This window comes from Denticeps clupeoides, chromosome 10 (assembly GCF_900700375.1).
Source record: "Denticeps clupeoides chromosome 10, fDenClu1.1, whole genome shotgun sequence".
Classification (NCBI taxonomy): Eukaryota; Metazoa; Chordata; class Actinopteri; order Clupeiformes; family Denticipitidae; genus Denticeps; species Denticeps clupeoides.
In genome coordinates this window covers 1532958-1548886 of record NC_041716.1, presented here as the reverse complement: position 1 = coordinate 1548886, position 15929 = coordinate 1532958, and the positions used below count along the sequence as shown (strand labels likewise).

The window sequence follows — 15929 nt, the reverse complement described above, 5'->3', positions numbered from 1 at the left end:
AATAGTCTCGTTTCTTTTACTCCAGGATGTCTTGGTTCAGCGGCTTCCTAGTCGCCAGGGTGGACGATCGCAAGGCGGCGTGGGGCGAGCGCAATGGCAACAAGAAGGCCCGGCGTAAGGGCGGCTCCTCCCTGTGCGGCCCGCGCTACATGAGCTGCCTGCGGGACGCCGAGGCGCCGGAGGCCACGCCCTCCGCCCAGCCCCTGCAGCCGCCGGCGGGGGGCAGCAACTTCAGCACGCGCTGCGTCTGGCAGGAGGACCACTACAGCCGGAAGGGCGGAGTCAAGCTGCAGGGGGTGGACCTCGGCTTTGACGGCTCCAAGCGAGGCCGGGCGGGGGAGGGGGCGGAGGGGGACGAAGAGGACGGCGGGCGCCGGCGCTCGGCGGGCGCGCTGGCGTGCTGGCTGGGCGTGGCCAGCGTCTTCCGGTCCAAGCAGTTCCGCTCGGCCAAGCTGGAGCGGCTGTACCAGCGGTACTTCTTCCGGCTCAACCAGAGCTCGCTCACCATGCTGATGGGCGTGTTGGTGCTGGCGTGCGCCGTGATGCTGACCTTCCACTGCGTCCAGACCCGCCCGCCGGACCCGGGCTACGTCTCCGCCCACTGCCTGGCCGTGGGCCTCTTCCTGTCCATGATGGTGGTGTGCAACCGCAACGGCTTCCACCAGGACTACATGTGGATGGCCAGCTACCTGGTGATCGCGGCGCTGGTGGGGCTGCAGGCGTTCAGCGTGCACGCCATCGGCGCCGGCGCCGCCTCCGAGGGGGTGTGGTGGTCGGTCTTCTTCATCCACATCATCTACACGCTGCTGCCGGTGCGCATGCGGGCGGCCGTGGTCAGCGGGGCCCTGCTGTCCGCCGCGCACCTCGCCGCCACGTCCCGCAGCAGCCTGAAGGAGCGGCTCCTCTGGAAGCAGGTGAAGGGCGGAGGGCGGCGGCGCGGGTTCCGCGCTCGTTCCGCTCCGGGGGAGGCGGGATTTAGCGGGAATTTGCCTCACGAGGAGGAATGAAGTAATACCGGCGCCGCCGTTTTTCTTACCTCCATCGAGGGGAACGTGACGTTCTGCTGACAGATCCCGGGCTGATACAGTGATAAAGTGAAGTGATTGTATGTGATACACAGCAGCACAGCACACGGTGCACACAGTGAAATTTGTCCTCTGCATTTAACCCACCACCCTGAGTGAGCAGTGGGCAGCCAGGCGCCCGGGGAGCAGTGTGTGGGGACGGTGCTTTTGCTCAGTGGCACCTTGGCAGATCGGGATTTGAACCGGCGACCTTCTGATTACCGCTAGGCCACCACTGACTAGATTAGTGCATATCGTTTCTTATAATTATTATACAATAATAAAATAGGCCAAAAAAAGAGACCCTTGACCTCTATAGGAGGCAGCTAGAACACATACGCTCTCTTTAAATGAAGATACTTGCGAACCATTTCTCAGTTTTTTGATATTCTTATATCACTTTTTGTGATCCATCAGCCTCAAATATGGGGCCTTAACACGTTCCTGCGTATGGCGTTACAGTCTGATTTTATGACGTGAAGGCAGGTGTCCCCCACTGGTCGCCGGTCACACTGGCACCGTACAAAACGAAGGCCCAAGTTGTGTGGAACTGGGGAGAAGAACAACTGAAGAACCGTGGCCGCAGAACGTTATGCAGCCCCAAACATGCATCCATTCTTCCAGACAAGGGCCGCATTGTGGAAGATGCCGAGAGGAACGCGCCCGAATGACCGGCCCTCGGGTCAGCCCCGCCGCGGCCACGATCGCCGCCGCGTAGGCGTCTCGTTAAGTCCCGTCGGGGGTCCTCAATCGACCCTCAGTCTTCCCGGCGGAGCACAGAGGGCCGATTTGATGCGAGGCGGCGTTGACTCTGCGTGGGTTCTGCATTGAGCGGGGATCCTGCTGCGTTCCCTCGTTAGACCGGGCCGTGGGCAGCGTTGCCGGAGCGGACCGTGGTAATAGCCCCGCGATTGGCTGTTGCCGCGCCCTCGGGGCACGTAATTGGCAGCTCTCCGCTGCTGAGTCAATGGTTGAATGTTAAAGTCTTGACGTTCTTTGTCATTGTCAGATATGTTCACAATGATCAATGCGCCTCAGCATTATAATCACGGAGCGGATCATTAAGACCTCATCCAGATTCGCTGGAGACGCGAACAGCGTCGGCATCTGGGTGAGAGGTTCTCGACTGACATCAGGCCTGAAATGGGTTGGAACTCAGACATAAGTCCGATACAGGCTTTCAAAGACGCCATTTTAACACATGACCAGCTGTAATCATCATGTAATGAATATAGCATACATTACTGGATGTATATTTAGTATATCTTTCTGTCTTTGGGGTGTTTTAGGCCTATGGACCAGAAGACCCAGGTTCAAACCCCACTTACTACCATCGTGTCCCTGAGCAGGACACTTAACCCTCCAGGGGGGGACAGTCCCTGTAACTACTGATTATAAGTCGCTGTGGATAACGGCGTCTGGTGAATGCCGTAAATGCTGTAAATGTCTTTCCCCCGGAACCACCCAACCTGGCAACACTGCTCCAATAGGACCGCAACGTACCGCGGTGGGCCTGGCGAGAGACCGTTTACGGTCGGGGCGCCTTCCCCGTCCTCTTCAAACACTGCGAGTGAGCGGATTAAAATAGTTTTGGCGTGAAATGTGTTCCGTGAGTGTGAGATTGATGAGATTGAAGTCTAGGTCATGTCTCGTGGAAATAAATGCCGTATAAGGAGTCAGATCGTGTGTGCTTTGGGATCATGTGGGTTTTGATGACGTGGAAAAGATTTGTGTTCAACCAAACTAACGTTTTTTGGTAACGTAATTGTGTTTGGTAACATAGTTTGTGTGGAAATTCATGTGAAATTCTGGGTTCTTCTGATTTTTATTTATTTATTTATTTATTTTTATGGAGACGTGTTACCGCTCTTCAGTTACCGCTCAGTTTTAATGAGATGTGGTCCATGATGCATCAGTCTCTGCCTGGTTCAAACCACCGGGCTCATTGTGTTCATGTCACCAGAAGGGACAATGATTTGTTTTAATTGATCCCGCCAGGTCCCGTGATGCTCATATTTTGTGACGTCTGCGCTTGAAGGATCAATCCATGATGTGAATCTGCATAATTGAAATGATTGGCAGCCCTCGCGCGGGCCACGGTCGATGGGCGGCCCATTTTGCGCCGTTTTGTTCCACCATCTGCTGGTGGAACAGCGACCCTTTCCACTCCCAGGTCATGTAATGCCGGTATGTGGAGCCAAAAAAAATGAGCAGCCGATGAAAGCGGACCGTTCCTGCCTCCTCAGCCTGCTCCAGAGAAGTTACTGCGCTCACCGACCTTTTTACCCACAATGCAGTTCATCACAGGCTTACTTTCAGCACTTGCTCGTTATTCAGGTGCCGGATGTGGATGGAGGAGCTATGCATGTAGCTAAAGGTGTGAGTGTGTGTGATAAATCTTCTACAGGATGCTCTGGAAAGTCTCCATTGTTGTTCTCGATGGCCCATTCAGTTGAGGTGAATATCAAGTAAGCCGTGTGTGTGTGTGTCTCCATTTCTTCCTCCCACCCTTTCAGTTGTTCTGCGCCGCGTTTTCCCGCCCGAGAGTGCCGGGCGGCCGGAGGGGACAATAGTTGCCTTTGTGCGTTAAGGTGGCCATGGGGACGGTGCTGGTGGCAGAAACCAGGGACAGGGAGGGTCTGATGTCTGCTGCTGAGAAAGGGCCACGTCCCACTTGCTGTGAGTCACAAGTCCCCCCCCTTCTGGCTCCTTTTATATACAATACAACAGCATGTGCTCGGCCTTTAACAGCGTTCGCTCGCTTCTCCCCTCTCAACCTTTGGCATTTCAAGTAGCAGAGCCTGAACAGAACTGATTAAAATGAAAATAAGTTACTTTTTATGAACTTATAGACTACATAAGATGTATTAAATCTGATTATACGGGCTCAATTATACAGTTTACACTTCAGAGTGATTTATAAGTATACAAATATAAGCTATAAATCCATGGCCGAAACATGGCCGATACGCGGCCGGTACGCCGTCACCTGGAACCAGCCTGGTGCAGCCCGTCAGTCGGTCACCAAGCGGCAGAAACGTGGCTGATACGCGGCCGGTACACCGTCACCTTGAACCAGCCTGGTGCAGCCCGTCAGTCGGTCACCAAGCGGTGGAGACGTGGCCGATACGCGGCCGGTACACCGTCACCTTGAACCAGCCTGGTGCAGCCCGTCAGTCGGTCACCAAGCGGTGGAGATGTGGCCGGTACACCGTCACCTTGAACCAGCCTGGTGCAGCCCGTCAGTCGGTCACCAAGCGGCGGAGACGTGGCCGATACGCGGCCGGTACGGTGTCACCTTGAAACAGCCTGGTGCAGCCCGTCAGTCGGTCACCAAGCGGTGGAGATGTGGCCGGTACGCCGTCACCTTGAACCAGCCTGGTGCAGCCCGTCAGTCGGTCACCAAGCGGCGGAGACGTGGCCGATACGCGGCCGGTACGGCGTCACCTTGAAACAGCCTGGTGCAGCCCGTCAGTCGGTCACCAAGCAGCAGAAACGTGGCCGATACGCGGCCGGTACGCCGTCACCTGGAAACAGCCTGGTGCAGCCCGTCAGTCGGTCACCAAGCGGCGGAGACGTGGCCGATACGCGGCCGGTACACCGTCACCTGGAACCAGCCTGGTGCAGCCCGTCAGTCGGTCACCAAGCGGCGGAGACGTGGCCGATACGCGGCCGGTACACCGTCACCTGGAACCAGCCTGGTGCAGCCCGTCAGTCGGTCACCAAGCGGCAGAAACGTGGCCGATATGCGGCCGGTACGGCGTCACCTTGAAACAGCCTGGTGCAGCCCGTCAGTCGGTCACCAAGCGGTGGAGACGTGGCCGATACGCGGCCGGTACACCGTCACCTTGAAACAGCCTGGTGCAGCCCGTCAGTCGGTCACCAAGCGGTGGAGACGTGGCCGGTACGCCGTCACCTTGAACCAGCCTGGTGCAGCCCGTCAGTCGGTCACCAAGCGGCAGAAACGTGGCCGATACGCGGCCGGTACGCCGTCACCTTGAACCAGACTGGTGCAGCCCGTCAGTCGGTCACCAAGCGGCAGAAACGTGGCCGATATGCGGCCGGTACACCGTCACCTTGAACCAGCCTGGTGCAGCCCGTCAGTTGGTCACCAAGCGGCGGAGACGTGGCCGATATGCGGCCGGTACACCGTCACCTTGAACCAGCCTGGTGCAGCCCGTCAGTCGGTCACCAAGCGGTGGAGACGTGGCCGGTACACCGTCACCTTGAACCAGCCTGGTGCAGCCCGTCAGTTGGTCACCAAGCGGCGGAGACGTGGCCGATACGCAGCCGGTACACCGTCACCTTGAACCAGCCTGGTGCAGCCCGTCAGTCGGTCACCAAGCGGCGGAGACGTGGTCCGATACGCGGCCGGTACACCATCACCTTGAATTAGCCTGGTGCAGCCCGTCAGTCGGTCACCAAGCGGCAGAAACGTGGCCGATATGCGGCCGGTACGGCGTCACCTTGAACCAGCCTGGTGCAGCCCGTCAGTCGGTCACCAGTACGCCGTCACCTGGAACCAGTGAAGGCCCCGTCCTACGTGGCCATTTTTAGACTTTTGATGTGTTGTTGTGACGTTTTTGAGGCTTTTTTTGTCCAGGCTCTCATGTTTTCTGGCGCCGACGACTCAGCCCGGCGATCTGTGGCGTCTTTTATGTGGTGCAGCAGGAGTCGTTCAGGAAAACGTGTAACAGTGGGCACATAACCTTTGACCTCTGACCCAAGCTGCAAAGCTATGAAGTGTGTGCACAGCTTATTTTTGCTCTCCGCAGGCATCAGATGTTAGGGACAATTTTAAAATGCGGTAAGATGAGCAGAAGTACGCGGTTTGAGTTGTAATTAAAGCTAAAAATAAAAGTGTGTGGCGGCCCGTGTTTGGGAGCGGCAGAACCGGTTCCTGGAGTTTGTTTTGACCCCGCGTGATCCGGGTCAGCGGCGGCGTGTACATCTGACGCCTGCGGACGCAGATCAAATCTAAAACTCGGTGGTGGAGCCGGTGACGGGACACATGATGTCTGCGGCAAGGGGCACGCCGGCGGACGCTCACACGCGCGTTTTGCACGCTCACATGACACAGGGAGCGGAATTACTATCCTTGCCAATCGATACGACTCTCCGTCCCTCACAAGCGCAGGGCCGAGCGGAATGGGGCTGGACAGGCGTGTGAAGGAGAACGGTCTGATGTCGGCCAATTAACGCCCCCGTCCCGTCCCGGGACTTCCAACGCGATTTCACGGCCAGTGGACACGAGACGGAGGAGTGAGGACCTCCCGCGCTCCTCTCACCGGGGCTCTTTTCTGGATTAACGATGGGCGAGATGTTCCGCTTAAAATAACCCCGCTGGTGATAAAGAGTGAAAAATGGCCGGGATAATAATAGTAAATCAGCGAGTCCGGCGCTGAAGCCTCTAATAACAGTGGGGTTACAGCGGGGTCTGCTAATGACCAGGGTTCCTCTCTTTCCCTCCCCGCTGCCGGCCCAGCGCCCCAGGGAACTGTGGGGAGTCTCTCGTCTCGCCATCAGCACCTCCATAAAAGCTGGGTTCTGCGTGGGAGCGTGGGGTTGGGGGGGCGGGGCCAGAATTTGCCTGGCGGCCCATGCCGGGGCAGGGGTGTGTTCAAAACCTCACTTTATCATTTTCTGTCATACATCTAAAGCATACGGGAAAAACGTGTAAAATGTACAGAATGCAGTGCATTTAAAACCATTTTTTTAAATAATTCTACATGATTGCGTGGAAGAGAATTACAGTAATGAGGTTGCATGGCAAGCTTAGTAATAAAAATAGAGATTTTATGCAAGTTTGTCATCATGAAGGTGGGACATGAGGACAGTGACAGTTTAGGTTGTCCTCTAGAGCTTGGTATTTTAAATTATGTTCTGGAACAACTTATTTTTCAAGAATTAAATTTAGAGTTTGTTTTGGAATTCTGAGCATAGAAAATTCTGGACCGTGACACGATGAGTCGGAAAACTGTCATTTTTATTTGTCACCTTCAATCACAAAAATGAATGGTCACGTGCCAGATCAGGTGACAAGGCTGTCACAAATTCTTTGCTCATCTGGGAGGAAATTGTAATTCATAGTCAACGAGGAACATGTCATGATGGGTTGATGCCACGTTGCTTATCTCCAACAAAACCCAACACTCGTTCCAGTTTGAACCAATGTAGACCATGACAAATTGGGTGAAAATAGGACATTAATGCTGTGCTGTAGCGAACACAGTCATGTCTTCAGAAGACCAGCTCAACAGGTCTTTCGTCCTGTTATCAGCTCACTGACAACATCTGGTCCGGCATTCCGCCGCAGATCTGATGTAAAAAAAAAAAAAAAAAAAAACACTCCAACGGAGCAGAATGTGAAGAACCAAAATAGATAAAGAGGAAGAACACGAGGCGGGGCAGAGGACGGGCTGGAGGCACGAAGCCTCGGAAGACCTCGGCGAGATGGTGTTGTGCTGGGGTAATTAGAGCCTTTTGTAAAAGGCCGGGAAACGAGTTAGTTCTCCCCCCATCGCGCGGTGCCTCGGACTCTTTTATAGGCTGGAATCAGATGACTTGTCTCCGCCGCCGATTTATTCATTTCCCGCTTTGCTCTCATGACACGGCCATTCATCACGAAGCCTCGGGAACTTGTTTTGCCTGCATGTTTTTTGCCTGCATGTTTTTTTTTTTGCTTCAGGGCCCAAAAACTTGTCGTGAATCATAGAAGAAATGAAAATGGCGATATTAATGAAAACGTTACGGAGATGAAATGAGCCGGGAAAGCGGGCTGCCGGGAGATTGTTCTTCAGCGGGGCCTGCGCTGAGCTCTTATTGAGTGTAAATATTCCGCCAGTCCTGTCGGCATTCCTGCGTTGCCAGGGATTAGCGCTGGTCGGTGACCTCGTCACGGCGGAGTTGAGGATCGAAGCGCAAGTTCTTCCAGAACAGACCTGAGGGGGACAGTGATGAAAGTGAGACTTTGGGCGAATCTGACGGATTCATCTGATGAATCCTGTGATTTCTATCGCCCGAAACCCTCCGTCAGACCCACATCCAAACAAAACCGCACCATTAACTCCCGCTTGACACGACTCGGCGTCCCGGTGCAGATGTCATGGCGCGTGACCTGCCCTTCCCACGATGAAGGTTGCTAAGGATGCCACCAATTTAATTACGCCGAGACTAAAGTCACTTTTAAATAAGTAAGAAATAATCATTGTTATCATTGTGATATCTGGCCTTTAATCCACGGTGACCTCTTTGCCACCATGAGGAAATTGTAAAACACTTGGCATTGCGTACCAGACCTCGATGAAGCCCAATTTAATCCAGTTTGAGGCTTTCGGGGCGAACTCTAGGCATCCATGTGACGAGTGCTTTATAATATTATTTTCATCATTATGGGAAAACCCCGCCCTGTGTTTTAGTAGCTTGTCTGGGGCTTCTGACACGTCTGATGACGGTGACCGGCTGGATGTGGATGTAAGCGCTTGAGGTGAGGAAGGTGGGTTATGTAAGATGGCCGTGTAACCGGACCTCTCTCCCTCCGCCCGCCTCTTCCCAGAACCTGCCGCTCTGCCCTACTTATCTATCGATCTGCTTCAGACGCCTCCTCTCGCCCGTTCCACCTTTCCTCTTGCTCGCGTCGTTCGCCCGGCGCTCGGGGGGAAAAGGGACGCCCATTTACACTCATCAGACTGAAAAGGGTCCCGAACAAAAGCTCTGATGAGCGCGCTGGAGGGACCGAGCAGGCCACGGATAAATGAATTTGTCTGTTCTGAATTTGTAGGGACATAAAAACACGGCAAAACAGACCACCGTGACATTCTATTAAAGCATCTCTAGTTGTTCAGTGGCCGTAGTGTCGCCGAGTGCGTAAGTAGTTTATAACGACACGTTAGTCGATATCTAGCAGTTAGTTAACTGTTAGTTACAGTTAAAATGAAGTCCTATGGGAAAAGGGAACTGGATATTAGTAAATTGGTTTTTAGAAGTGACACATTATCCCCAGATTGTGACATTCTGTGATCCAGAAAACATACGAATTCAGTGACTCGCCACAAACCCCAAGCCATGAAGCTCCTGCTGGCTCTGCAGCCAGTTCAAACCACCACATTTCTAAAATCCCACTCACGTTTCCTATAGACTTTTTGTTCATGAGAGAACCAGAGGTATAAAAAAAAAAAATGCTAACAAAGTGCTTGCTCCTTGGTCAAGGCACAACATTTCCTTTTATGGCTATAAAAAGAAACTGTAGAACTGTAGAACAAGGGTTTTCGGCCCGTGCTGCCAGATAAAGCTGAATTGAGGTTCAAAGGTCACCAACTGAACTGTTTAATTTAAGCGGTAAAATCATTTGTGCATTTCAAAATGAATGGCAGCCAATCAGATCAGATTTTCCTGATGTAATAAATAATATAATAAAGTGAAGTGATTGTCACTTGTGATACACAGCAGCACAGCACACGGTGCACACAGTGAAATTTGTCCTCTGCTTTTAACCATCACCCTGAGTGTACAGTGGGCAGCCATGACAGGCGCCCGGGGAGCAGTGTGTGGGGACGGTGACTTTGCTCGGTGGCACCTCGGTGGCCGATTCCTTAACCGCTAGGCCACCACTGTACATTTTCCTTGCCCTGGTCCTGGATGGAAGGCAGGGGACACCGATGATCTTTTCATTGGTTGCCACTCCTGTGCTCCCTGCCATAATTAGCTTATATTCCTGCAGTAGGCAACGTGGTATTCAAATCAAATCAGTTTAAGAAAGTGGGTGGAATTAAAGGAGGTGCTTTACTAATGATGCCGGCAGTTAATAGTTGTTGTGGGAGGGGCGAAGGAGGCAATGGGCAGCCAATCAGAGCCGACGACATGGGCGATTCGTGTCTACACTGGAGAGGATGAGCCCTGACCTCATAAAGCTTTTGATTTGGTGTTGTTTAGTAATTGGATTTGTGACAAGTTTGAGCCTTTGTCCAGTAGACCTCGGAAAGCGGCCCATTCCCTGTTATCCGTGACAAATCGGAGCTTCTCCGGCCAAACGTCTTCCAGGGAAGAAGTGATTGCATCTCTATGAAGTCCCCTGCACCTCCAGGCCAGGCTCTGGCGGAGGCATGTAGCGAAGAGAAGAAAGGCGGTGTTGTCTTGGACGCATCCGTCCACCCCTGGGAGTTGGCCTGGGATTACAGGGAAATAAAAGGCCCCGTCGGGGCCGGGATGAGCGCTCGATGGGATGTCTGCGCCTCTCGGACCACATGCCTTTCTCCCTCTGCGCCCCGAGGAGAGCAGCTCTGGCGCAGCAGGGAACGCTGGGAATTGGCCGCAATAAAAAAAAAACCCGGAGCAGGGGGCATTTTGTAATCCCCGGTGATTCTAAAGAAATTTCTGAGATCATTTCAGCGTGAGATGGGAGATCGGCCATGTGTTTTCCATTCGCCTATTTGCCTTCGCCGTACGAGCATTCGCGAGTATTCTTTTGCGTCTCCGGCAACAGATGCGAGGCCATTGTCCAAGTTTATTGAGACCACGGAATCTGCTTCAATTTTTCCCAAAGCCTTGCTTCACGGCCTCACAGGTCGACTGAGACCAATTTGGGGTTTGGCCCAAGCAATAACAGAGTCTTACTTCCAGATGGACTCAGCCCAAAATGTCCCCGTCTCTCCCGTCTCTTCCCTCTTGCCTGGTCCTGCGTGTTGGGAATGTGCGAACAGCGCTCTGTTTCCTCCTCTCCCCGTTGAACCCCCTTCACTTCTTTATTTTTAAACTTCACAACAACTTTAAATCACTCGCAGGCACCTTCGAGGCGCAACGCGCCGCTGGAACGGAGACGCTGGTTCCTTAGAAAGGCCTCTTTGTTTGAGTGTCTGGTCCACACAATGCTGTCCAACTTCAATTACGTTAAGGAAATGCTCTCCCCCCAAAACAAGCTGAAGTCACGGGGGGACAAGGGAACGGGCAAGCGCCTTGAGAGCGGGCCAGCCCTCCACTGGCCGCGCCTCCTCGGGCAGAGTTTAGAAGTGACACTGATCGTCCCTTGATTCATCGCGTGGGTCGTAAACGAAAGCATGTGTCTTCTCTCCTTTCCAGTTGTCCCCGGGGCGAGGGCAATGCTTTCAATAAAAAAGAAATAATATCAATAACAAACTGCTCTTGGGACCAGCGTGCCCTATTTTGCAATATTGCATGCAAATGAGATGAAAATATGGGTTTGCAACAAAACACCGTGATTCGTGATTTTAACAGAATGCGCTTTATTTAAATGCACATGTGTGTGTGTGTGTGTGTGTGTGTGTATATATATGGTTTTAACCAGATCATGATGCCTCATTCATCCCTATAAAGCAGAATTACTTGCTTCTGTGTCTGAACATTATGGTTATTATCATTACCATAGTAACGTTACAACACCTGTTCGTAGAGACAGGCCCCGCCCCCCCTCTCGTATGAACTGAAATGAAGAGTTCTTGTGATGGTCAGTTACAGGAAGGTCAAGCTTGCTTTCTTTTCCCGGCTGCTTGTTACCGGAGTGAGAAGCTCAGGAAATTGTCGTCCATCTTGGATTTGTTATGCCGGTGTTGGGGGGGGGGTCATGGGTGAGGTATATGAGTCTTGAAGCCCCCCTCCCACAGTGTGAGAAGCACCAGGAATGCGGGGCCATGCTGCGCAGCGTCCGTGGAGGTGACCCGAGGCGCTCGGATAAGCGTCCTTACGGCCGCACACAATATGGCGCCCTAAAAAGTTCCAGATGCCGCACGCAGACGCCCCAACGTGTAACGTATCGCGTTGCGCGGCGAGGGGCTGCGTGGCGTCGACGGTTCTGAAGAACCCTGCACGACAGGCCTCGGGCTCGGCGCTCGCTTCCGGAGGAATTTCGGTTCTCCGGTCCCCACATGAACGCGCGGCCGGGGCCCCCCGAGAAAAGGGGCCGCACTCCGACCCCGAACTTTAATAAGAGCGCGTAATTCCTCTTCCTGGAGCGCCGCTATCGCAGAAAGATTGTAATCCCGAGCTTAACCACTCCGGCTTTGTTTACTCTTCCTTGGAAAAATCTCCCATCACCACCCCCCTCCCCCACCCCCCCGCCCTTTTCCTTCTGTTTTCAGTCTCACTTGACTGTCTCACTTCACCTTATAAGACGATGTTTAGGTCGCATGGTCGCCTCGGCGCTCGACCTATAGGGTTATTCTTTTACCGGCTGGGGGTGTAGTAGCCAAGTGTGTAACACACTCGCCTGTGAACCAGAAGACCCAGGTTCAAACCCCACTTACTACCATCGTGTCCCTGAGCCGGACACTTAACCCTGAGTGTCTCCAGGGGGGGACTGTCCCTGTCACTACTGATTTTAAGTCGCTCTGGATAAGGGCGTCTGATAAATCCTGTAAATGTAAATGTCTTCCACCTCAAGCCTCACACTGTAGTGTGTGTGTGTGTGTGTGTGTGTGTGTGTGTCTGTGGTCATCTCGCGACTTCAGAACCTCCGAGAACCGAGGCCAGGGCCCCAGAACTATTTATATCGAGGCGGCCGGGTGCCAGCGGAGGTGTGGTCTGAGTCGCCGTTTCCACGGCGATGCCCCGGCGAAGCGGCCCAGAGGCAAAATCTTGCCTGGGGTCAGGACGCCCGCAGGCGGGGTGGTGCGAGCTCGGGCACGTTGGCCGGGCCTGAGATCAGATAACGGCTCGAGACGCCGCGACAGCATTGGGGTCCGGCGACGAGACGCCCCCGTCCGGCGGCTGCCGGTGCTGCGCGCGTGACACGACACGGATGTCCAGCAGCTGGACCATGATGGATCGGCCCCGCCCAGGTGTGTGTTCACTCCGGCTTTAAGTATCCCTTCTTGCCGCAGAAGAACCCGCCACTTGTAATGGCACCGGCCTCCCCGCCGCGTTCCTCGGATGGAACACAGGAACCGAGCCGGCAGATCCGGCCCCATGGTGGAATGCCTCCTGTTATGGAAACACTCTCTCTCTCTCCCTTCAAAGGGCCGAGCGCGTCGGCCCCCGCCACAGCGACACGGGGCTCGGCGGATTCCCGTAAACGGCCTTTATTGTCCCCGTGGCCACAGTCCACCGGCTCGGACGCACGCCACCCTTGCGCCTGACGCCGCTGCCGCGGCTGAGATAAGGTTGGAGGGGGGGGGGGGGGGGGGCGAGAAAGGCCAAATTCAAATTCCCCATCTGCCCGCGGCAGCCGCAGGGGTCGGCCGCCCCAAGGTCTCCGTGCAGGGACGAGTGGACTGACCTCAGCAAGCTGCTATGCTCTTCAGTGCCAGGCCGGGTGTTTCTGCCCCCCCGCCCTCATTCTGGACCGGCTGCACTTAACACTGACGTGGGAGAAGCCTGCAAAGCGAAGTAAACAGGTGATACATTCAGGCCGCCACACTCTCACCTACCTGCTGATGTACTAATACATCTGGAAATATTTTATTCTGAGAGGTAGCACCCTTCAGCCCAAACTTATCAGGGTGGTAGTAGCCTAGAGGGTAACACACTCGCCTATGAACCAGAGCAGGACACTTAACCCTGAGTGTCTCCAGGGGGGGGACTGTCCCTGTAACTACTGACTGTATGTCGCTCTGGATAAGGGCGTCTGGTAAATTCTGTAAATGTTAATGTAAATGTTATCATTGAATTCCACTAGACGCTAGATATCAGCCATAATCACCCACATGCAATAATTGTAGAAAACAATTCAGGATGCAAATGCACCACTCACAAACACAGGGAATTAATAATGAAGCGATCTTGGGGACTTGCACACAGGAAAAAAACTAAAAGAGGCCAGGACATGGCTAGGGACATTTATACATGTGACAAATACATATACAAGACAGGCCAAAAGTTTGGACACCTTCTCATTCAATGTGTTTTCTTTATTTTCACGACCATTTACGTTGGTAGATTCTCACTGAAGGCATCAAAACTATGAATGAACACATATGGAGTTCTGTACTTAACAAAAAGTGGAGACCTGACCTCCACAGTCACCGGACCTGAACCCAATCCAGATGGTTTGGGGTGAGCTGGACCCCAACAAGTGCTAAACACCTCTGGGAACTCCTTCAAGACTGTTGGAGAAGCATTTCAGGTGACGACCTCTTGAAGCTAATCGAGAGAATGCCAAGAGTGTGCAAAGCAGTAATCAGAGCAAAGAAACTAGAATATAAAACATATATTCATATGTCATTCATATGATACATATATCACTTATTTCACCTTTTTTTGTTAAGTACGAAACACGTTGAATGAGAAGGTGTCCAAAAGTGATTGTGATTGTCACATGTGATACACAGCAGCACACGGTGCACACAGTGAAATTTGTCCTCTGCATTTAACCATCACCCTGAGTGAGCAGTGGGCACCATGACAGGCGCCCGGGTAGCAGTGTGTGGGGACGGTGCTTTGCTCAGTGGTTCCTCAGTGGTACCTTCCGGATCGGGATTCTAACTGGCAACTTTCTGATTACGGGGCCGCTTCCTTAACCGCTAGGCCACCACTGCCCCACTGCTGTATATTTACCTTTGAAATAAATTATGAAAAAAAATGACATTAAGACCTTCCTCTTTAGACAATACTTTAAGACTAACTTAAAAAACTACAACAGAATGAACAAATGGATTGTGTTCATAGTTGGGGTCCTAGTGAACCAGGACAGACTATTTCACTGGTGGAAATCTGAAATCATGTTCATGGCACCTCTTCACAGCATGTTTCAATGCTTTCAAGTGTTCACTTGCACTCAAAGTTGAGCAGATTACAACTGAGGTCAAAGGTCAAGATCTCCAGCAACCTCACGGTCACATCTGACGCTTAGGTCAACTTGGTCTAATGAAAGATCTGAGGTTGGTGCTCAAAGGTCATGGTCACCGATGGTTGTCAACAGTAATGGGGAGGTAGGGTGGCTTTTCCCAGAAGTTTTACAACGCATTTAAAAATAATCAGGGTGCTTCTAACATCCCAAAAAAGCACAATATTTCACCACGGGTAGTTTAATGTGTCTGACATTTAAACACTCTCCTTCTCCTTCATATCACACCTCCCCATCCATGGCTCTCCACCAAACTGGCGTCTGAATCCGTTCCAGGGTTCATTCAGGCGTCATCATATATCACAGATTTATCAGCGTAAACAAAGAACAAATTCCACATCTTCTCTGTGTGTGAAGCCGTGATTTTTGTTGAACATTTGTTATCTGTAGCAGTTCGCGTGTTTTCCAGAACTTACGTTTCTAGGTTATGAAAACGTTTTTCGAAGCCGCAGCCGCTGTCGGGAAGTGCGCTCCCGTGGGAACTTGTACGGAACGTTATACGCTGTCCTGAAGTTTATACAGCGTGTCTGCGATGCTGGAATAACGGGCGGAGGCCACGGGCCCCTGTACGTTTCTGTAAATTTACATGTACCAGCACGTACCAGACGCCCTTATCCAGAGTAGTGACAGGGACAGTCCCCCCCCCCACTGGAGACACTCAGGGTTAAGTGTCTTGCTCAGGGACACGATGGTAGTAAGCGGGATTTGAACCTGGGTCTTCTGGTTCACAGGCGAGTGTGTTACCCGCTAGGCCACTAGAGAGGAAAAGGCACTTTTTATTAAAGGCCCACGCCTGCGTTCACCGCTGGAATATTTGGACGGTTTTATATTCGCGTCAGGGCTCCCTTTGATCACAACTATTTCCATTCCTTCGCCTTGTCCCCCCTCCCTCCACTTCGCGGGTTTTCATCGCCTCCACCCGCCACGCGCGGTTAATTCCGGCCCCGGTTATTTATCGCCGCCGAGGAACGCCACGCCAGCGTGGCTGGCCGCGTCCTCACAGGAAATGGCTGTGGGTCTGCGCGGGTCGGGGGTCAAGAGACTTTCCCAGGCTGTGGTGAGAGTGGGGACAG

The 15929-nt window shown here is 52.9% G+C and overlaps 1 protein-coding gene across 1 annotated transcript in view; it reads left to right on the top strand.

Moving 5' to 3' along the window:
- The window catches only part of adcy6b (adenylate cyclase 6b), a 32814-nt gene that overhangs the window by 2099 nt on the left and 14786 nt on the right, over window positions 1-15929 (top strand). The window contains exon 3 of the mRNA XM_028994722.1: window positions 26-914. Coding sequence (XP_028850555.1) covers window positions 27-914 — 888 coding nt within the window. The 5' untranslated portion in view covers window position 26. The remainder of the gene's footprint in view (window positions 1-25; window positions 915-15929) is intronic.